The sequence below is a fragment of the Antechinus flavipes genome, chromosome 6 (genome assembly GCF_016432865.1).
Source record: "Antechinus flavipes isolate AdamAnt ecotype Samford, QLD, Australia chromosome 6, AdamAnt_v2, whole genome shotgun sequence".
In the NCBI taxonomy this organism is placed as follows: domain Eukaryota; kingdom Metazoa; phylum Chordata; class Mammalia; order Dasyuromorphia; family Dasyuridae; genus Antechinus; species Antechinus flavipes.
Window position 1 is genome coordinate 251,142,015 of NC_067403.1, and position 23,468 is coordinate 251,165,482.

At 37.3% G+C, this 23,468-nt stretch overlaps 1 protein-coding gene across 1 annotated transcript in view; it reads left to right on the forward strand.

Annotated features, from left to right (window-relative positions):
• Positions 1 to 23,468, forward strand: part of LOC127541676 (vomeronasal type-2 receptor 26-like) — a 28,653-nt gene that overhangs the window by 4,187 nt on the left and 998 nt on the right. The window contains exons 2-3 of the mRNA XM_051966893.1: positions 19,835 to 20,053; positions 21,028 to 21,151. Of these exons, the coding sequence (XP_051822853.1) occupies positions 19,835 to 20,053; positions 21,028 to 21,151 (343 nt within the window). The remainder of the gene's footprint in view (positions 1 to 19,834; positions 20,054 to 21,027; positions 21,152 to 23,468) is intronic.

Below are 23,468 nucleotides of genomic sequence, written 5' to 3' on the forward strand. Positions count from 1 at the left end.
ACTATTGCCTGTCCTTGAGGATTAAATGGTATGCCAGTGGTGTGTAAAATCTTATACTGTGCACAAAAGTGTGCAAAATGTTTGGAGGTGTATGCAGGACCATTGTCTGTTTTTATTGGTTGTGGCACACCCATAATGCCAAATGCTTGCGTGAGGAATTCAGTGACCATTCGGGCTGTCTCTTTTGCTGCTGGTATGGTAAAAGTGAATCCTGAAAAGGTGTCTACCACAACATGGATAAAAGACAGATGACCGAAAGATTTATAATGGATCACATCCATTTGCCAGATTTCATTGGGTCTCAAACCACGAGGGTTCTTCCCTGGAGGCAGTGTAGGAGCGTGGAAAGGAAGGCAAGCTGTACAGCTTTTTACTATGCTTCTAGCTTCCTCTTTTGTAATCCCAAATTGTAAACGCAAAGCTCGAGCAGCCTGATGAGAGCTAACATGATTGCATATAATTCGTTCTGCTGAGTGGACTGAAAAGGAGTTCTGACTACTCTCTTTATAGTTAAGTCATGAGAGTATACAGCACAAATATTGTGTTTGGACGCATCTGTAAAGATAGTTGGTCCTTTAAGAGGAACTTTAGAAACTTTTTCTTCAAGAATCCATCGCCAATTATGTAAAAAGCTGCTTATCTTTAATGGAGACCCATGTGTAAAATTTGGAGCCATGGCTAATAAAATTTGCCACTCTGGGATGGTCTCACAACACACATTAATTTGTGTATTGGTGTAAAAGGTGTATATCTTATCAGGTCTTGCCCCAGATAATTGTACTGCTCGCTTAATGGCCTTTAACAAAATTCTAGCCACAAGCACTGAGTAAGGAGTAAGGCTTTGTTCTGGTTGTGCCGGGAGGTTCACCCACTCTATCACACTGTCTCCTTGATGACGGACTGCTGTGGGTGCCTCTTGTGTGGCAAAAACTGATATTTCCAAGGGTTTTTGAGTGACTCTTTCAACCACATTGGATAAAGCCAGTTCAACTTTTCTCAAAGCCTCTTGAGCTTTTGTAAGCTGGCGTGGTGAATTTAAAGCACTGTCTCCCCTTAAAATATCATATAATGATTGTAACTGATAGGTAGTCAAGACGAACACTGGTCCCATCCATTGGATATCTCCTGTCAATTTCTGAAAGTCATTTAAGGTGTTTAGCTTCTCTGTTCTTAAGGACAGTTTTTGTACTGTAAGCACCTTAGGGTATACTTCATATCCTAAATATTGAAAAGGAGCATGTCTTTGAATTTTCTCTTTAGCTATGTACAATTTGTAGTTCCTTAGTGTTCCTATGGTCTTTTGTAGACATGCTTCTAGCATTTGTTCCTCAGGTGCACATCCCAATATATCATCCATATAATGTAATAGCATAACTTTTGGAAATTCTTTTCTTATTGGAGCAAGAGCAGCAGCAACATACATTTGACACATAGTGGGGCTGTTTTTCATTCCCTGTGGCAAAACTGTCCATTCATATGTTTTATAAGGCTCAGCTAAGTTAATGCTGGGCACTGAAAAGGCAAATCTTTTTATATCCTCCTTATCCAGAGGGATAGAATAGAAACAATCCTTAATATCGATGACCCAAACAGGCCACTCCAGGCAAATCTAGGAGATGGAAGTCCAGGCTGAAGAGTTCCCATAGTTTCCATCTGTTCATTCACTTTTCTTAAATCAGTGAGCATCCTCCATTTTCCTGATTTCTTTTTTACAATGAACACTGGGGAATTCCAAGGACTTAGAGAAGGCTGGTAAATGCCCTTGTTCAAGCTGCTCCTGTACTATATCTAATAAGGCCTGAATTTTATCGCTACTTAAGGGCCACTGTTCTATCCACACTGGTATATCAGCTTTCCATTGGATAGGAACAGGTGAAAGTGTTGGCAGGCCTTCAACAGCAGCCCTGCTTAAAAAACAGAAGTACTCATTTTTAACCCTAATTGTTGTAAAACGTCTCTTCCCCACAGATTGATGGGGATTTTTTCAACTATAAAAGGAGTAAAAACTCCTGTTTTGCCTTCAAAAGTCCATCTCATAGGGGCAGCACTAACTTCAGCTGCTATTGATTCTCCTACTCCAGACATATAGGTGTCTGCTTTAATCTTTGGCCAGTGACTGGGCCAACTGGCACCTCTAATAACTGTACGATCTGCACCTGTGTCTACCAATCCTTCCAATGGTAGGCCATTTATATAGATTGTGAGCATAGGTCGGTCAGATGTTACAGCTGCTGTCCAGTATATTTCTGGATTTTGTGGTCTGGAGTCAGAATCTGGGTGACTATCACCAGGTTGCTTATTAGGGTTCTGCATGTGTAAACCTGATGCTACTACTTCTCCTGGGTGATAAGTCACACATTGTCTACCTGTATTAGTGACTGGGATATTATCTACACATTCCCCAGTTTCCCACATCAGTGTGTGGATGGACACTGTTTTGTACGTACAAAAAGGAGGTGAAATGGTCAAGCCTACTGTGCCTGGAGGTAAGGGATCCATAGGCTGGAGAGGAACAGATTTCACCTCTCCAGGGGGTATCTCAGTTGTCCCAGCTGCATACAGCTCTATTCTCCCTAATTGTAATTCCTTTCTGCCATCAGATTGCTTCCTGGCTGGTTGACTGTGTAATCCCCTTCTCTCATCATATGGATTTCTGGCTGATTGGTCATGTCTGGATACTGGACTTCTAGGCACTCTCTGGGTGCACCATTAGCTGCCATCATGCCCCAAGTGATTTTTGCCTTGGGCTCTGGGGCTGGGCCCTTCATCCCGTTTCCCTGAATCTGTCTACATTCTGAGGCCCAATGGAATCCTCTGTTGCATTTTGGACATGGGGTATTGGGTCTTGTTCTCCCACCCTGTTTTCCCATTCTATCTCTATACCAACATTGAGCTTTCAGATGTCCTACTTTTCCACACTGAAAGCATCTACGAGTCTCTCTGGAAGTCCCTTTCCAGGAGAGACTCTGTCTTCCCATGTTTGGATTTTGGGAAGTCTGCATCATAGTCTGACTATAAAAGGCACCTGTGCCCACTGTGGCGCAGTGTCTTATGAGCTCCTCTAAAGGAGCATCCTTGTGCAGTCCTAGTATAATTCTTCTGCAAACCTCATTAGCATTTTCCTTAGCAAGTTGCCTTATCAAAATGTCTGTTATTGCATTTTCTACATTTGTTCTTGTGATAGCTGTCTGCAAGCATCCCACAAAGTCAGCAAAGGGTTCATTTGGCCCTTGTGTTATTTTTGTGAAGACCCCACTCTTTTCATCTTTATTGTGGAGAGAAGCCCACGCTTTGATAGCATTAGCAGCAATTTGCTGATATGCTGCTACAGAATAATTAATTTGTACTGCGACATCTGCATAAGGACCTACACCTGTTAGTAGGTCACAGGTGATTGCAGTATGAACTCCACTTTGACTATTTTGTTGGGCTTGTATCCTACAGAGCTCACTATATTCAGAAAGCCACAAGTAGTTTTGTCCAGGTTCTAGGCAGATCCTTGCTATAGATTTCCAGTCATTAGGGGTCAAGATTTCAAAAGACAAATTTTGTAATAGCGTCTTAACATAAACTGATGTAGCCCCATAAAGAGGGCAAGCTTTTTTCAGGTCTTTGAGGATTTCTATATCAAAAGGTGAGTATCTTCTACTTTCTTGACCTGAAGAATTAAACTGTTGAATTACAGGAAAAATGTGGTGTTCAAATTCTGATACATTTTTCCCTTCTTCTTTGGCCTTAATTAGTCCCTTTTGCAATCTACTCATAGGAGCAGCTGGATGCTGGGGGGGAGGTGCTGGATGCTGGGGGGGAGGTGCTGGTGCTGTCACTGCCCCCCTCCCCCACTACCCCTCCTTCCTCCATCCCTGAGGATGATGGAGTTGATGGAGGAGAGTCAATTACCTGCTCCTTAGGTGGAGCTGAAGCTGCCTCAGATTCACCACACCCTTGAGCCTCACTTAAGTCTCCATGCCCTGTGGGGATATGGCCATTAATCTGTTCTTTGTCTTCCTCCTTTATCTCAGGCTTCCCTATTTGGCTATTCCTAGAAATTTTACCTTTTCTCCCAGGACTTATACAGTATCCTAAGGCCAACTGGATCATATTGTATAAATAGAATACCTTGATGGAAACTAAATGAGGACCGTTTTCATTGTTATATGCAGAGAGCTGTTGACCATCCAATGCCCAGTTATCTAGAGAGATTTGCTCTTCCTCTAAGAACCAAGGGGAGGTGCGTTTTAATATACCAGAAGTTTATCTGCCTGTTCCCAAGTTACAAGTAGCCCTTGATCTTCTATCAGCTTAAGCAGGCTTTCTATAGCACCACTCCTGGGTGGGGCTGGGGTTTGTGGGGTTGGGGTGGCGGATGGAGAATCTTTACCTAGGATCTGTACCATTTCAGCCAAAAAAGGTTACTAATTTAGTCTTTAAGAAAATAAGTTCCCTGTTTGTTTATTATACTCACCTAAGTTCCTGGTCACTGGAGACTACTTCAGTGAAAGTAGGGTCCTTGGTTCCCACGTTTGGGCGCCAATTGTGATGACCACATATTTAAAATCAGCCGGAGTCAGGAATTCAGGTTAAGGGAAAAATCTTCAGTCTTTATGGAAGTGAAGAGGTGAAAAAAGATTGCGATAGCAATATGGGCAGCTGCGACAGGAAGCCAGCTAGCAGAGTGAGAGCACGAGAGAGCCCTGAGCTCTCCTCCCCTTCCTTTTTCCCTCCCCTGCCTTCACCCACCAGAATCATCATTTCCTATACAGCACATCAGGACTTGCACAAAGAGTGGGTGGGGGCCATTCTTTCTCCAAGCTTATATATTAATAGAGTATGGTCCAATTACTATTTAGCCTCATGTGCTTGGGACCTCAGTGCATCAACTCAAGCCTCAGCCCATTACACTCCACAACTAAAGCATAAATAACCCAGTTTTCCCACATCCCCTCCAAAACTTATCATTAGCTTTTCCTGTTATCTTAGCCAATCTGAGAGGTGTAAGATGGCATTGTAGAACTATTTTATTTTTCAATTCTCTCATCAATAGTGATTTAGAGCATTTTTTCATATGATTATAAATGGCTTTAATTTTGACATCTGAAAATTGTTTGCAAGGTTAGCATTGCCTGCTCTATTGAGGAAAGAGTCTGGTTTCCCAGAGTTTGTCTTTTGAGCTGGGACTGGAAGTTGCTCTACTGATTTGCTCCTCTACTGTGTCATAACTGAGGGTATTAATGGCTGATTTGCTGTGATTAAGCTCCTCTCACTGGCTTTCCCATAGTCTATCTAACCTGGACTGAATGCCTCTTTCACCCTAGTGAGACTGACCTTGCTTGAAGTTTTTTTAGTCCATCTTAAACTGGAGAGCGGTTTCATTCCATCAGATTCTGTTCAGACACTTTTTTTTTTTGGTTTTTGAAGATACTGAGAGAGCTTGAGCAGTTTCTTTATTTTGAGGAAACTGAGAGAGCTTGAGCAGCTTCTTTACACCTCCATCTTGGCTCTACCATCTGGTACAAAAATAAAGACAATATTTTCTGAAACACTTGGCCTTAAGGGTTTCATCTCAAAAAGCCAAGATTTTGGGAATCTGGATGGGGATATGTGTTATGAGCCAGAACTTGAAATCAGGTGCTAAGTCAGTGGAATTGATAGAGACTATAATTATCTAATTTATTTTTTTCTTTTTATATTTTTATTTTACTTTGAGACAGATAGTACTGTCAGAATATAGATATACTTTACTTTTTTTAATTTTTTAAAAATAACTTTTTATTGACAGAACCCATGCCAGGGTAATTTTTTACAGCATTATCCCTTGCACTCACTTCTGTTCTGATTTTTCCCCACCCTCCCTCCACCCCCTCCCCCAGATGGCAAGCAGTCCTTTACATGTTGGAGAGGTTACAGTATATCCTAGATAGAATATATGTGTGCAGAACCGAACAGTTTTCTTGTTGCACAGGGAGAATTGGATTCAGAAGGTAGAAATAACCTGGGAAGAAAAACAAAAATTCAAGCAGTTTGTATTCATTTCCCAGTGTTCTTTCTTTGGGTGTAGCTGCTTCTGTCTATCCTTGTTCAATTGAAACTGAATTAGCTCTCTTTATCGAAGAGATCCACTTCCATCAGAATACATCCTCAAACAGTATCGTTGTTGGTTCTGCTCATTTCACTCAGCATCAGTTCATGGAAATCTCTCTAAACCTCTCTGTATTCATCCTTCTGGTCATTCCTTATAGAAAAATAATATTCCATAAAGTTCACATAGCACAATTTACTCAACCATTCTCCAATTGATGGGCATCCATTCATTTTCCAGCTGCTAGCCACTACAAACAGGGCTGCCAAAAACATTTTGGCACATACAGGTCATTTTTCCTTCTTTAGTATCTCTTTGGGGTATAAGCCCAGTAGAGACACTGCTGAATCAAAGGGTATGCACAGTTTGATAACTTTTTGAGCATAGTTCCAAATTACTCTCCAGAATGGCTGGATGTGTTCACAATTCCACCAACAATGTATCAGTGTCCCTGCTTTCCCACATCCCCTCCAACATTCTGCATTATGTTTCACTGTCATTGAAGCCAATCTGACAGGTGTGTAGTGGTATCTCAGAGTTGTCTTAATTTGCATTTCGCTGATTAATAATGATTTGGAGCATATTTTCATATGTCTATAAATAGTTTCAATTTCTTCGTCTGAGAATTGTCTGTTCATATTTTTTGACCACTTATTAATTGGAGAATGGTTTGATTTCTTATAAATTAGAATCAACTATCTATATAATTATCTAATTTAGAATGGTGCTTAACAGTTCTCTTGTTCAGTACATGTCCTTAGTAGTTACTATAGTTCTCCAAGATTCACACCTTCAATAAGAGAACATATATAAGCTAGGAGCCTCAGCCAGGATTGAGTCAGGGAGATTCAAAAGCAAAGAAGCCAAAGAAGGCAGGCGAGAGCTCAAGCTCTTGGAACCAAGGCCAGACTGAAAGACTCTCCAGAAAGCTACCCACACCTAATAAGGAGATAATAAAGGATCTGGACTATAAGAAAACCAATCAGGCCACAGAAAAGGAGACAAGACTTGGAAAGAGACAATAAAGCATGTGGAATTTAATCCCTGGCTGTACTCATATGATGATTACTGAACTGAAACGAAGGCTCCCTCCAGAGAACTCAAGATAACCTCAACAGAGAATATTACATTTAAGAGAGAATATTACATTTTGGTGGCAGAACGTGGGCCAAAAACTTTCATCTGTGACCCAGAAATTTGAATGAGTACACAAATAGGCAAGGAAACTTTTGTTAAGGGCTAAAGTAGTATTTCAACTAATGGGACAGATATTTAGAAAACAGCATTGTTTTCCTCTTCAAGGAAAATGTATCAAAAGCTTGGTCAGACTGATAAAAAATCAAGGTTTGATTGTAACTTGGGAGCAGATCATTGAATTTTTAGAAAATTTACAATACACATCTCCTTGGTTCTCTAAGGAAAAAGAATGGAATCTAGATGAGTGGAAATTAGTAGGAGAGCAACTATGTCAATTGTACAATGAAAATTTACCTGATTCTGTTTCCAAAGAAATACTTTATACATATAATTTAATACAACTGGTTTTAGGAAATTATATGAGTTATAGAATAAGGAAAAAAAAGAAAGAGAAGGAGGGGGAGGATCCAAATAAACTATCTAAAAAGGATGAAGAATCAGATAAGAAAGGAGTTAAGTACAATTCTGAGTGTAGTACTTCACAGCAAAAGCCATTAGGGCATCCCCCATCCCCTGACCTACTTCCCTCAATTAACCCTTCATTGGTGGAGGTAGAAGGAGGAGGGGGAGAGGCAGTAACACAATCAGCACCACCTATGAAGCAGTCTATGACAAGATTACAAAAAGCCCTGGTTAAGGCAAAAAATGAAGGACAGGATGTATCTGATTTAATAAATGCATACCCTGTGATTGAAGAGCTTGATTCTTCAGGTCAAGAAAGGAGAAGATAAATTCCTTTTGATCTGAAAAAATTAAGGATTTGAAAAAGGGTTGCACTCTTTATGGGGCTACATCATCTTATGTTAAGATGTTACTAGATAGTTTGGCATATGAAATTTTATCTCCCAGTAATTGGAAATCCATATCAAGGACATGTATAGAACCTGGACAAAACTTGTTGTGGCTTTCAAAGTATCAGGAATTATATAGGATTCAAGCCCAACTCAATAAGCAAACTGGAGTTAATGTACAAATCACCTTTGACCAACTAGCAGGTGAAGGTCAGTATGCAGAGAATTCAGCACAGATTAATTACCCCCTAGGAGCATATGAAAAAATTGTCACTGATACTATAAAAGCTTGGGTACCATCCCAGGGAAAGATCAAGAGGAAACCATCACAAAAATAGAGCAAGGTCCCAATGAACACTTTGCAGATGTTGTAGGACATATGCAAGCAGCTATCACAAGAACCATTGGAGAAAATGCAGCTATAAGAATTATGATCAGACAACTGGCTAAGGAAAATGCTAATGAGATTTGTAGAAGAATTATATTGGGACTATACAAAGATGCTCTTTAGAGGAGATCAGAAGATGGTGTGCCACAGTGGGCACAAGTGCTTATTATACCCATAGTATGATGAACATGGTAAGACAGAGTCCCTCCTGGCAAGGAACTTCTAGAGAAAGTCATTGATCTTTTCAATGTGGAAAAATAAGATATCTGAGAGCCCAAAGAAGGCAAAGTGATAGAGAGGACAGGGTGAGAGAAGACCTTAAAACTTATGTCCAAAATGCCACAAGGCCTTCCACTGGACCTCAGAATGCAGATTGACCCAGGGAAATGAGAGGCAAGGTCCAGCTCCAAGATATCATACAAAATTCAGGTGGGGCATGATAGCAGCCAAAGTTCCACCTTTAGCAGTTCAGGGCTCTGGTGTGATCAATCAGTCTACGAACAATTGTGTGTCAGAAAGGAATTAAATGATCTATCAACCAAAAAACAATCAGATGACAGAAAGAGATTATAATTGGGGAGAATGCAGGCTTTTTAACTGAAAAGAAGGGTAGTATTCAGTGAGAGCAGGTCCAATATAATGAGCAGCTCCAATGTAATTGCCAGATGATGAGAAGAGATTTAGAAAGTAGTAAATAGAAGGGACTAGATAGGTGAACTGCTTGGGAGAAAGGGTTTGTTTGTATTAATACAGATGGAGAAGGAATCATATGGGTACCAACAAGCACCTGGAAAGAGACAAAAAAAAGAAAAAAAAAAACCTCAAAACAAAGGAGAAGACCTAAGAACAAAATCTACAGGAATCATTGGGTTCCCTAACAGAAGATAAGACTACTGCAGAACTTTGAAACTTGCAGGAATTATTGGATTCCTGGTGCATGAAGTAATGGGCAATAGATTCCTTTTGGACTATTTCTAAAACTTATAAAGATGTATAATTCCTCATATTGATTCATGTTATTTGTTACATCACTACTAGACTGTGTTACTATGTGCTTATGCGATTTATGTAATTATGTATAATACCTCCCATATTGATGGATTTATGTATACCTATTTTAAGAGTGAGGCCCTTCAAAAACTTGCTAATCTGATTTGATTTCTCATTTCCTTTGGTGTTTTCATCTCCCTTCCTGAGATGCCAGGGAGGGCATTATCACTTCATTTTTTGGTGTTTTCATCCATTTTTGAGCAGTTAGGGAAGGCATATTTGCCTTCTTTTTTGGGGTTCTCACCTCTTTGAGAAGTCAAGGAGGGGCATGACTACCTATGTTCTAAAGAAAGTGGGAGATATTATGGGCCAGAACTTGAAAGAAGGTGCTAAGTCAGTGGAATTGATAGAGACAATAATTATCTAATTTAGCATAGTGCTTAACAATTCTCTAGTTCAGTACATGTACTTAGTACTTCCTATAGTTCTACAAGATTCAAACCTTTGCTAAAAGTGCATATATAAGCTAGGAGCCTCAGCCAGGATTGAGTCAGGGAGATTCAGAAGCCAGAGAAGGGAAGAGGGACTTCAAGCTCTCAGAACCAATGTGAGACTGAAAGGCTCTCTAGAAAGCTGCCCAGCCCCAGGAAGTAGATAATAAAGGATCTGGAGTATAAGAAAGCTAACCAGGCCGCAGGAAAGGAAACAAGACTTGGAAAGAGACAATAAAGGATTTGGACATTAAACACCAACCATTGCTTATCTCAGTTTTTACTAAGAAGTCCTAAGAACTCTTACAGAATTCTTATTCATAGGGTAGCAGTAATGTGGAATTTCCATCTTGGCAGTAGATTTCACTATAAGGAGTTCTCCATTTACTATTCCTTATTGATTCTGATATAGAGAAATTTTGCTCCTAGAACAAGTTCTCAGGCACATGTTTTGTTTTCAGAGAAATAAAATTCTCCCTATAATTATAAGAGGAGGCAAATGTATGCTATACAAAATCTCAGGAATAAAATTTTTGATATTTGAACTGGAAGAGAAGTAAGATGACTTAGAGAAGACATGTAAATATGCTTAACTATTTAATTAACAGCTTCATTCAGGGGACACAAAAATGTTCCACTTGAATTTACAGAAAAGAAATAGGAACAAAAAGTCAATGTTCCAAAGAGACTGATTTAGCTACAAAGTAAATCAAAAAGTATTCTGTCTTTCAGTCAAGTTATCTAAAAGGGGTAAAGACTTTTTTGGAGAAATTTTCCTCCTTGGAATGTTTCAAACAGAAACTTAGAAAGTACTTGATGGAGACACTGGAAATAGGATTCTTGGATGGGCGCAGTTTCAGATTTTCCTTCCAACTTTTCCATTCCATAGCACCATAATTTTGTGATGTAAAACTATAAATTAAAATTTACAAGCAAATCATCTGCTCTGTGAAACTCATTAATAGTTGTTTGTTATACAAATATGAAGGCCAAATTCCTACACTGAAGGAACTCATTGTCTTCTTTCTGTTTCATTTAGATTAGCTATGGTTCATTTGATCTGCTATTGAATGATAAAGTCCAGTATCCTTATGTATATCAGATGGGGAAAGAGCAATCTGCTCTTCACCTGGCATTCATCCAATTGATGCTGCATTTTGACTGGACATGGATAGGACTGCTTATTTCTGATAACCCAAAAGGGGAAATGTTCTTCAAGGATCTGAAAGAAGAAATGGTCAGGAATAATTTGTGTGTGAATTTTAAGGAAACAGTGCCCAAAAAATTTAGAGACAGAGAAGCTTTTGACCTATTTTCTAGGATTATTTCATTATCATCAAATGTGATTTTCATCTATGGAGATACTGATTCCCTTCATGAACTTTCCAGTGTATTCATGTCTTATAAACCTTATGGGAAGTTGTTGATTACCACATCTTCTTGGGATTTTTCCATTGATACTAATTTAGACCAGTTTCCCACTTTTCATGGTACAATACTATTTTCTCATACCCAGATGGAGATTCCTGGTTTTACAGATTTTGTAAGAAGCCTGAATTCAAGTATGAAGTCTGAGGATATTTTCCTAAAATCTTTCTGGGAGAGAGCCTTTCATTGTAGATTTTCCAAAAAAAGTGATGTGGAAATGTTCTACCCTTTGTGCTCAAAAGATCTTTCCTTCAGAGATTTACATTTGTCTTTTACAAATATTGACATCGCCCTTCTGGAACTGATTCCAAATGTTTACAATGCAGTGTATTTAGTGGCCCATGCTCTCCATCAAATACTCCATTCTGATGTAAAGGAGGCATCAGACCTTGGGAGAAACTTAGATCTTCCTTGGAAGGTAACATATCTCTTAAAAAATTGGGCTTAGTATAGGCTACACAACATTCTCTTGTTAGAGATTTGTTCTAGAGAGGATGCAGTGATGACGTGAGTTATTCCTTTATATATTTTTCAGTTTTTCCCCTTTGTGATTACATGTACTTCTGGGTGAAACAATGAAATTACTTCAGATTTATTTATTTTAAATTTTATATAACAATTTTTTAAAAATAATTTATTTAATTGTTTCCTCAGTTATACATAAAATAATTTTTGTTTGATTTTTAAAACTTTTGAATTCCAGATTCTCTCTATTATTCCCACTCCAGTTCCTTTTAAGAAAACATATGTGAAATTATGCAAACCATTTCTATAAAAGTCATGCTGTGAAAGAAAGGAGATCACTCCACTTAATTAAAAAAAAAAAACCTGACAAAAACAAATTGAGACAGGGCAAGAGAAACAGATACACACATAGAGAGATAGAGAGACATAGAGAACAAGAAAAAGAGCAGGAGTGATAGAGAGACAGAGACAGAGAGAAAGCAAGAGAGAGAGAGAGAGAGAGAGAGAGAGAGAGAGAGAGAGAGAGAGAGAGAATATACAACAACCATTCAGACACATGACACAGTCATTTTCTTCTCTGGGTATGGAAAGATTTTTTAAAGTCACTTTTAAGAAACATCTGACACAGAAAGAGCATGGCTGACAGTGAAACTGTTGAAGTAGCTTTGAAATCTTCAGGAATGATTGGATTCAGTAACACAAGACGAGACTGTTTCAACAGGAAACATTGGATTCCTTGAGATGAAAAATTGTTGATGAGACTATTGCAGTACTTCAGAGTTTACAGGAATTATTGGATTCCTGGCACATGAACGAATGGACAATACATTCCTTTTGGACTATTTCTTGGACTTATGGACATGTATAAATTCTCATGTTGATTCATGTTATTGGTGACGTTACTACTAGCCTGTGTTATATTGCTATGTGCTTATATATTTTATGTAATTATGTGTAATGCCTCCCATATAGATGGATTTATGTACACCTTGTTTCATACCTGTTTCAAGTGAGCCCCTTTAGAAACCCACTAATCTGATTTGATTTTCCATTTCCTTTGGTGTTTTCATCTTTCTTGCTGCAGAATTGATTCTATGATATAATAGTGATGCTGGACAAGACGTTAAAAAGATTCTTGGTCGATGAGGTGATAAAATCAGTCGATTAATCCCCACTGTTCACTGGAAATTCAAATCCTGAAGCAGTTTAAACCTTTGTCCACATAATATGAAGATGGGACCCACTGGCAAAGACCCTGTTGTTAGAAACGATTGAAAGTAAAAGGAACAAAGAATGGTACAGTTTAAGATAGATAGTGTCATTATCCCCAATTATAGCTGTGATAAATAGTCAGATTCTGTGGCTGTCATTGGAGGGATGTCAGCTACACTTTCTATGGCCATGGCCACCATTCTCAAACTGTATAAAGTTCCACAGATAAGAGAGACCAATACAGTCACAATTTTTGATATTTGTGCTGAAATAGAAGTAAGATTACTTAGAGAAGACATGTAATTTTATGCTTACCTATTTAATTAACAGCTTCATACATGGGACACAAAAATGTTCCACTTGAATTTACAGAAAAGAAATAGGAACAAAAAGTCAATGTTCCAAAGAGACCGATTTAGCTACAAAGTTAACCCAAAAATATTCTATCTTTCAGTCAAGTTATCTAAAAAGGGTAAAGACCTTTTTAGAGAATTTTTCCTCCTTGAAATGTTTCAAACAGAAACTTAGAAAGTACTTGATGGAGACATTGGAAAAAGGATTCTTGGATGGGCTCAGTTTCAGATTTTCCTTCCAACTTTTCCATTCCATAGAACCATAATTTTGTGATCTAAAACTATAAATTCAAATTTACAAGCAAATCATCTGCTCTGTGAAACTTATTAATAGCTGTTTATTATACAAATATGAAGGCCAAATTCCTACAGTGAAGGAACTCATTGTCTTCTTTCTGTTTCATTTAGATTAGCTGTGGTTCATTTGATCTTCTATTGAATGATAAAGTTCAGTATCCTTTTGTATATCAGATGGGGAAAGAGCAATCTGCTCTTCACCTGGCATTTATCCAATTGATGCTGCATTTTGACTGGACATGGATAGGACTGCTTGTTTCTGATAACCCAAAAGGGGAAATGTTCTTCAAGGATCTGAAAGAAGAAATGATCAGGAATAATTTGTGTGTGTCTTTTAAGGAAACAGTGCCTAAAAACTTTAGAAACAGAGAAGATTTTGACCTATTTTCTAGAATTATTTCATCATCACCAAATGTAATGTTCATCTATGGAGATACTGATTCCCTCCATGAACTTTCCAGTGTATTGATGTCTTATAAACCTTATGGAAAGTTGTTGATTACCACATCTTCTTGGGATTTTTCCATTGATACAGATTTAGACCAATTTCCCACTTTTCATGGTACAATACTATTTTCTCATACCCAGAAGGAGATTCCTGGTTTTACAGATTTTGTAAGAAGCCTGAATACAAGTGTGAATCCTGAGGACATTTTCCTAAAATCTTTCTGGGAGAGTGTCTTTAAATGTAGATTTTCCAAAAAAGGTGATGTAGAGATGTTCTATGCTTTGTGCTCAAAAGGTTTTTCTTTCAGAGATTTACATTCATCTTTTACGAACATTGACATCGCCCTTCTGGAACTGCTTCCAAATGTTTACAATGCAGTGTATTTAGTGGCCCATGCTCTCCATCAAATACTCCATTCTGAGGTAAAGGAGGTATCAGACCTTGGGAGACACCTAGATCTTCCTTGGAAGGTAACATATCTCTTCAAAAATTGGGCTTAGCATAGGCTACACAACATTCTCTTGTTAAAGATTTGTTCTAGAGAGGATGCAGTGATGATTTGAGGTATTCCTTTATATATTTTTTCAGGTTTTTCCCCTTTGTGATTACATGTAATTCTGGGTGGAAACAATGAAATTACTTCAGATTTATTTATTTCAAATTTTATGTAACAATTTTTTAAAAATAAATTATTTAATTGTTTCCTCAGTTACACTTTAAATAATTTTTGTTTGATTTTTAAACTTTTGAGTTCCAGATTCTCTCCATTATTCCCACTCCAGTTCCTTGTAAGAAAAGATATATGAAATTATGCAAACTATTTCTATAAAAGTCATGCTGTGAAAGAAAAGAGATTTCTTGATTTAATTAAAAAACCTGACAAAAATAAATTGAGACATGGCAAGAGAAAGAGATACACATATAGAGAGATATAGAGACAAAGAGAACAATAAAAAGAGCAGGAGTGATAGAGAGACAAAGACAGAGAGAGGGAGAGAGAGAGAGAAAGAGAGAGAATATACAAAAATCTGTATTCAGACACATGACACAGTCATTTTCTTCTCTGGGTATGGAAAGATTTTTTAAAATCACATTTAAGAAACATCTGACACAGAAAGAGCATGGCTGACAGTGAAACTGTTGAAGTAGCTTTGAAATCTTCAGGAATGATTGGATTCAGTTAACACAAGACGAGACTGTTTCAACAGGAATCATTGGATTCCTTGAGATGAAAAATTGTTGATGAGACTATTGCAGTACTTCAGAGCTTACAGGAATTATTGGATTCCTGGCACATGAACTAATGGACAATAGATTCCTTTTGGACTATTTCTTGGACTTATGGACATGTATAAATTCTCATGTTGATTCACGTTATTGGTGACATTACTACTAGTCTGTGTTATATTGCTATGTGCTTATGTATATTATGTAATTATGTGTAATGCCTCCCATATTTTTTTTCCTTTTTTAAAATTTTCAATAATAACTTTATATTGACAGAATCCATGCCAAGGTAATTTTTTTTTTACAACATTATCCCTTGCACTTGTTTCTGTTCTGATTTTTCCCCTCCCTCCCTCCACCCCCTCCCCTAGATGGCAAGCAGTCCTATATATGTTAGATATGTTCCAGTATATCCTAGATACAATATATGTTTGCAGAACCGAACAGTTCTCTTGTTGCACAGGGAAAATTGGATTCAGAAGGTAAAAATAACCCGGGAAGAAAAACAAAGATGCAGATAGGTCACATTCGTTTCCCAGTGTTCTTTCTTTGGGTGTAGCTGCTTCTGTCCATCATTTATCAATTGAAACTCAGTTAGATCTCTTTGTCAATGAAATCCACTTCCATCAGAATACTTCCTCATACAATATCGTTGTAGAAGTATATGATGATCTCCTGCTTTTGCTCATTTCACTTAGCGTCAGTTCATGTAAGTCTCACCAAGCCTCTTTGTATTCATCCTGTTGGTCATTTCTTACAGAAGAATAATATTTCATAACATTCATATACCACAATTTACCCAGCCATTCTCCAATTGATGGGTCATCATCATTCAATTTACAGTTTCTAGCCACTACAAACAGGGCTGCCACAAACATTTTGGCACATACCTGTCCCTTTCCCTTCTTTAGTATTTCTTTGGGATATAAGCCCAATAGAAACACTGCTGGATCAAAAGGTATGCACAATTTGATAACTTTTGGGCATAATTCCAGATTGCTGTCCAGAATGGTTGGATTCGTTCACAATTCCACCAACAATGCATCAGTGTCCCAGTTTTCCCGCATCCCTTCCAACATTCTCTATTATTTTTTCCTGTCATCTTAGTCAATCTGACAGGTGTGTAGTGGTATCTCAGAGTTGTCTTAATTTGCATTTCTCTGATCAACAATGATTTGGAACACTCTTTCATATGAGGGGTAATAGTTTCAATTTCATCATCTGAAAATTGTCTGTTCCTATCCTTTGACCATTTATCAATTAGAGAATGGCTTGATTTCTTATAAATTAGAGTCAGTTCTCTATATATTTTAGAAATGAGGCCTTTATCAGAACCTTTAACTGTGAAGATGTATTCCCAGTTTGTTGCTTCCCTTCTAATCTTGTTTGCATTAGTTTTGTTTGTACAAAGAATGCCTCCCATAGGGGATGGATGTATGTACACCTTGTTTCATACCTGTTTCAAGTGAGCCCCTTTAGAAATCACTAATCTGATTTGATTTTGTATTTCCTTTGGTGTTTCCATCTTTCTTGCTGAGATGTCAGGGAGGGTGTGATCACCTTCTTTTTATGGTGTTTTCACTCCCTTTTTGAGCAGTCAGGGAAGGTGTGATCACCTTCTTTTTGGGGTTCTCACCTCCTTGAGAAGTCAGGGAGGTCATAACCATCTATGTTCTAAAACAAAAAAAAGCAGATGTTAGAATCCTAGTGTTACTTCAACGTGAAACAAGATGATAACTCAAGGGAGATGTTAGAATCCTAGTGTTAACTCAATGGAATTGATGCACTGCTTGTGTTCACACCTTTAGAGAGCTCATATAAGCAAGAAGTATTTAAGTACTCATTGGAGTTCACACTTTCGGAGATTTCAGGGTTTAATATGAGATATTCAAATTCACACCTCCTTTAATCCCTGCCTCCAGAAGGAGGAGACAACCTTTGAGAGACCATATATAAAGAGGCTCTTAGCTTTGGGTTAGTTAGTGACTTTGGAACATTGCCAGGGGTTGGAGGGGAACAATCTGGGAGTTAACCCATAAGCCTCTCTTGAAGGCAAGAGAGATTCATTCCATTTTCCACCTGGCTGGCTGGCGGCTGAAGGACAAACCTTTGGATTTGGAGACATTCGGAAGGAGCTCTTGGAACCAAGCAGAGAGATAAGCCAAGAAAACTAACCAGGCTATTTTGAGGAAGCAATAAACTTTTTATTGAACAAGCAAATGCATTTTTAACACCTGGCTACATTTGGGGTGATTATTGATCTGACCTGATACTAGAGCTACCTCCCCAAGAAACCTGCTTGCAGATAGAACCAACCTTTATATTATATTTCAAAGAAGAAGAACACCACACATTCTTTAGCATATTCATGGATCAGTGTACTACTGAGAACAGCTGGTCATCACAGAACATTGCTATTACTGTGTATATAGTACATTTTACTTTGCTTGAGTCTGTGGAGGATTTTCGAACATTTTTTTCTGAGAGCATCCTGCTCATCATTTCCCATAGAACAATAATATTACATGAGAAACATATACCAAATTTATTCAACCATTTCCCAATTGATGGACAATCCCTCAATTTTCTTTTTTATATTCCATTTGCATTTCTTACTTAATGTACTCAATTTGAAAATTTGTAGAAGTTGGCTTTCGTCTATGCAGCTCTTTGTTTTGTAGGAGAAACCCAAATCTGACTGCTGTTCTAATTCTATTTTGCTTAATTACATTGTCTTTTCATTTCCTTGGACAAATTTGACTTGCTTTGTATATATAGGACTTATTTGGAGAACACATTACAGGTCTTCAAAAATGTGACAGACTTTGGCCTCTTTCCCATCAGTGGTTAAAGCATATGTTTGTATTATGATGTTGAACAGTTTTCCTTGGATTCCAACAGATACCATCCTGTTATTTTTGATTTAATAGCCAAGTACTTCGTTCCTCACCTTTTTATATATGATAATGACTACATCATTTCTTATAGGTGATTCTTTTCCACAGTAATATATGTGATGATTACTAGAATTAAACTTTGCTACCAAATTTTCTATAACTAAAACTCTCCTCTCTCTCTCTCTCTCTCTCTCTCTCTCTCTCTCTCTCTCTCGTTCTCTCTCTCTCTCTCTCTCTCTCTCTCTCTCTCTCTTTCTTACTTTCTCTCTTACTCTCTCTCTCTCTCTCTCTCTCTCTCTCTTTTTCTTTCTGGCTCTCGCCCTCTCTCGTATGTGTGTTTTCAAGAAAAAATTATGTCCGTGGGATTTGGACTTAAAAGAAAGATAAGTGCTGCAGAACTGATTCTATGGTATAATAGTGGTGCTGGACAAGACTTTAGAAAGACTCTTGGTCGACCAGGGGATAAAATCAATCAATACTTAAATTAATCCCCACCGTTCACTGGAAATTCAAATCCTAAAGCAGTTTAAACCTTTGTCCACATAATATGAAGATGGGACCTACTGGCAAAGACCCTGTTGTTAGAAATGATTGAAAGTAAAAGGAACAAAGAATGGTACAGTTTAAGATAGATAGTGTCATGGAAATGATTAATATTAACTTGAACAGACTTTGAGATATAGTAGAGCATAGCAGGGTAAGGTAGTCTATGGTCCATGGGGTCATGAAAAGTCGGACAGGACTTAATGACTGAACACCAAATGTGTACTAGGAATTCTGCCCAATTAGATTATTTTTCTTTTCCCTAAAATAATCAGGTCTTACCATTAAATTTCTCAGTGGCAACAATGTAGATTAAATTTCTGTTTTTCAACCTTCTCATTCAATATTTTGTAATTCTCTGCGAAATTTTCTTGAATATTTTCCATTGACCACTGAAAACCACAACCTGAATATATATTTTATATATAATTACCTTATCATAGATGTCAATCTTGTAGAACTATATTCAGTACTATGTACATCCACTGAAATAGAGAACTATTAATCACCATGCTAAACTAGATTAACATTCCTTACCAATTCTACTGAGTTAACACCTTCTTTCAAGTATACTTCTCCAGAATACTAGCCTTTACAGGAACTGGTTTGAATCACCTCATTATTGAGGAGAGCCAAGACCATTAGAATTGATCACACAGTCTTCTTGTTGCCTTGTTCTTGTTCTGCTCATTTCATTTAGCATCAGTTCATGTAAGTCTCTCAAAGCCTCTCTGAAATCATCCTGTTGGTCATTTCTTGCAGAACAATAATTTTTTATAACATTCACATACCACAATTTATCTAGCATATCTGTAGAAAATAATTGGGTGCCGGTTTTGTTATTTTTCATTTGTCCTTAGTTTTCAAGTTTTCTAGAGTTCAGAAACTCTAAGAGAAGGTCAAAAATGAGAATGACAACTTTTGGAGGCTCCAGATTATGAGCCTGTTTTCCACTGATAGTCAATCCTGGGACATGGGCACAATTCTTCTTTCCACAAAGAATAACAATCACCTGTTCTTTCTTTCAGATCCACCACTTTCTGAAATTCATCAGTTCTGTCAATAATGCCAGTGATGGGTCACATAAGGATGGAGTCCAGGTGGATGCTGAGACATATGATATACTCAATTATAAATCCTTCCCTGACCAGATAGAGACGTTGGTCAAAGTGGGTGAAGTACATCCTCTTGCTCAGAGATTCATCATTAAGGAAGAAGACATAGATTGGCCAGAAGATTTCCATCAGGTAAGGAGCCAATGAAGATCAATGTTATCACTTTGTCTCTTTCGTTTCCTGGACACTGGTTGTTTCTTCACTGGTACAATGATGTTTCCAGATAGTGGAAATGTGTGCGATAGGCTATTTATATCCACTAGAGTAGACAACAATTATCCCCCAAAGGCATTTATTTACAGATGATTACTCAATATCTGGATTTGTATAGACAAATAATTTGATCTGAGTTTGTTTTGAATTGGGTACAGTTGTACAAAGCTGTGTTTTATTTTAAAGAGACAATGGCTTTAGAGATTTTTAATATAAATGTTGAAGCTATAGCCTCTGCTGATATCAAACATGTATTTCTATACAATTCCATCTGTGTATATATAGATCAATTCCACCGCCCCTTTACAATAGTGCCAAGAACAGATTTCAAATATCAGCCTGAGAATAAGATTAGCCTGTAAAATCACCTGATTCATTGATTCAATCAAGCACTAATTGTGCAATTCGTTTATTTTGGTACGTATTCTCTAAAATATCATTCCCTGAATCATTCTAGGTGGAATGTTTGAATTTATGGAAACACAAAAACCCAAAACTTTCAGGGGTTAGCAATTAATAAAATATATTTCCTCTTGTACGGTCAAAAACATGTCAGCATTGCCAATTCTAAAATGGAATGATGTTTAGAGTTAAAATGGTACTTGGGAAAAACTAACCAACTAGATATTACAATAAAAAAATAGCAAGGACCTTGATTGTATCCACTGGTTAATTTGTGTGGATTCATTGGGGATAAGATGATCTGAATTGGAAGATGAAGATACAAGTTTTCCATTGAGAATTACGTCATTCTTGTCCTGCAGAATTGCAAATACTTTATTCTACCTGTTCTTCCATAGGAGAACCTTGAAATCTTAATTTCCTCAATTCATCCATCTTTCACCAGTTGTTTTTTCAACAACATTTTCTCCCTTTCTCTGCTGGAAATATAGACTCCAACTTCTAGGTGCAATCTGAAGTGTGGCCCTGGATTCCAAAAGACAGCTCTTGAAAGCCAGCCCAGGTGTTGCTATGCTTGTACCCCATGTCCTGAAGGGACAATTTCCAACCAGACAGGTGGGTTCCTAAAGATAAACTGCCCTTCTTCCAAAGTAATGGACATTCTCATTTGTTAATCTTAAACTGGTGTGCTTTGTATTTGGCAAAATCACAATAATTTCTGAGTTGAAATAACATTGCATTTATTCAATCCTCTTCATTCAATGTGCTTTGTGATCATTCTTATAATTAGAAGCTTACCATGTCCAAGATACCCAAAATCTGTCGAAGCAGAATCCATCAGGATTTTACTACCATGGGAATCCCTAATACTTCCTTGACCTTGCAGCCTAATTGGAATCTTCCCCATTCCTGTAGGAAAGCTTAGTCTAAAACTTAGTTTTAAACTTCTTCCCTCTTAACAGAAAAATTAAAAAAAATATTTTAATTCTAAAAACTATCCAAACACAGATGCTTTTGGTTTAAGGGCAGAAGTCTGGTCTCTGGATTTAGTCTTATGAAAATATCCCTTGGCATAAGTTTGATCAGAGTCCTCAAGGGAGATTATTTGAAAGATTTGTTTTCTGGAGGATGGAGTCCCAATTCAAGAAAACTTGGCTCACAAAAAAATGAATAAAATTTGATCATCCTCAAAGTTATCTCGGTGTCAAAGCTGATGAGACCTCATTGTGATTTGCTTTGTATTTGATATTGATCAATAAAACAGTATATTTGAAAGCTTACACTTTGGGGGATTTTTTTGGGGGGGCGAATTTTCTTGGTCTTCTATTTGTTTACATAACACTTACGCTTTAAGTCAGTCCTTTGGAGTTTGATTTTTATTCTCATTTTACTTACTTCGTTATGGTCAAGCTCCCAAAATGGACTATTTTTCACCTTATTTCAATTAGCATTTCTTTTTTTCCAATCACAATTATTTTTCAGAATACAATGTGTAGTATTTATTATGAAGACTTTATTTTTAATAATAATAGCTTTTCACTTGTCAAAATACATACAAAGATATTTTTAAACATTCATTCTTGTGAAAAAATATCTTGTGTTCTCAATTTTTCTCTCCCTCTTTCATCTCTCTTTTTCCCTAGACAGCAAGTAATTCGATGCAGTTTAAACATGTGCATTTTTTCTCAAAACATGTCCCTATTTATTATGCTTCACAAGAAAATCAGACCAACAGGGAAAAAATAAGAAAAAAAAAAACCAAAGGAAAGAATAATGACAAAAAATGGTGGAAATACTATGTTGTGATCCACATTCAGTCCCCATAATCCTCTCTCTGAATGTAAATGGCTAGACTCTCCATCACAAATCTCATTGTTGAAAAGAGCCAAGTCTATCACAGTTGATCATCACATGGTATCTGTTTCAGGGTGCAGTGTTCTCTTGAGTCTACCTACTTCCCTTTGCATCCGGTATAGAAATCTCTCCAGGCCTTTCTGAAATCAGCCTGCTGATCATTTCTTATAAAACAATAATATTCCATTACATTCATATATCATAATTTGTTTAGCCACTCTCCAACTTTTGGGCATCCTCTCTCATTCCAGTTCCTTGCCACTACAAAAAGAAGTGTGAAAATATTTTTATACATGTGGGTGATTTTCTCTTTTTTATGACCTCTCTGGGATACAGACACAGTAGATTCCCTGCTGGATGCAGAGTTTTGATAGATTTTTCCTCATAATTCCAAATTGCTCTCCAGAATGGTAGGATCAATTTACAATTCCACCAAAAACATATTAGCATCCCAGTTTTCCCTCTTCCCCTCCACTATTTTCTATTATCTTTTGTAGTCATCTTAGCCAATCTGTGAGGTGTGAAGTGGTACTGCAGTTGTCTTAATTTGGATTTCTCTAATCAATAGTGATTTCGAGCATTTTTTTGTATGACTAAAAATGGTTTTAATTTTTTCTTCTGAAAATTGTTCATATTCTTGGACCATGTTCCAAATGGAAAATGGCTTGTAGCTATAACCTTACATTCAGAGAAATTCAACAAAAAATCTTTTTCACCTAATTTTTAAAAAGCAACTCTTGGCCTTCCTCTATGGTTTCAATGTTTCATTTCTGTTCTTAAAGTATTGGATTGTGTATAAAAGGACCCTTTTCGACTCATTGTAAGGGGTTTCAAATTAATGGATTGCAGGGAGTTTGAATTTTTGTTTAGCAAATCTATGATATGAAATAAATAATTTCAACACATTATTTTATCCATATGTGGAGAAATGAGGAAACTGAAATGTATCTTCATTTTATTCAGCCTTTAGAATATTTTTCCTTCTTACTTAGGAGTCCAAAAATGAGATGGAGCTCAATATGAAATGAATAACACTGTGCTTTATAGGGGACAAAAAGTGATCAATCTGGGATATAGC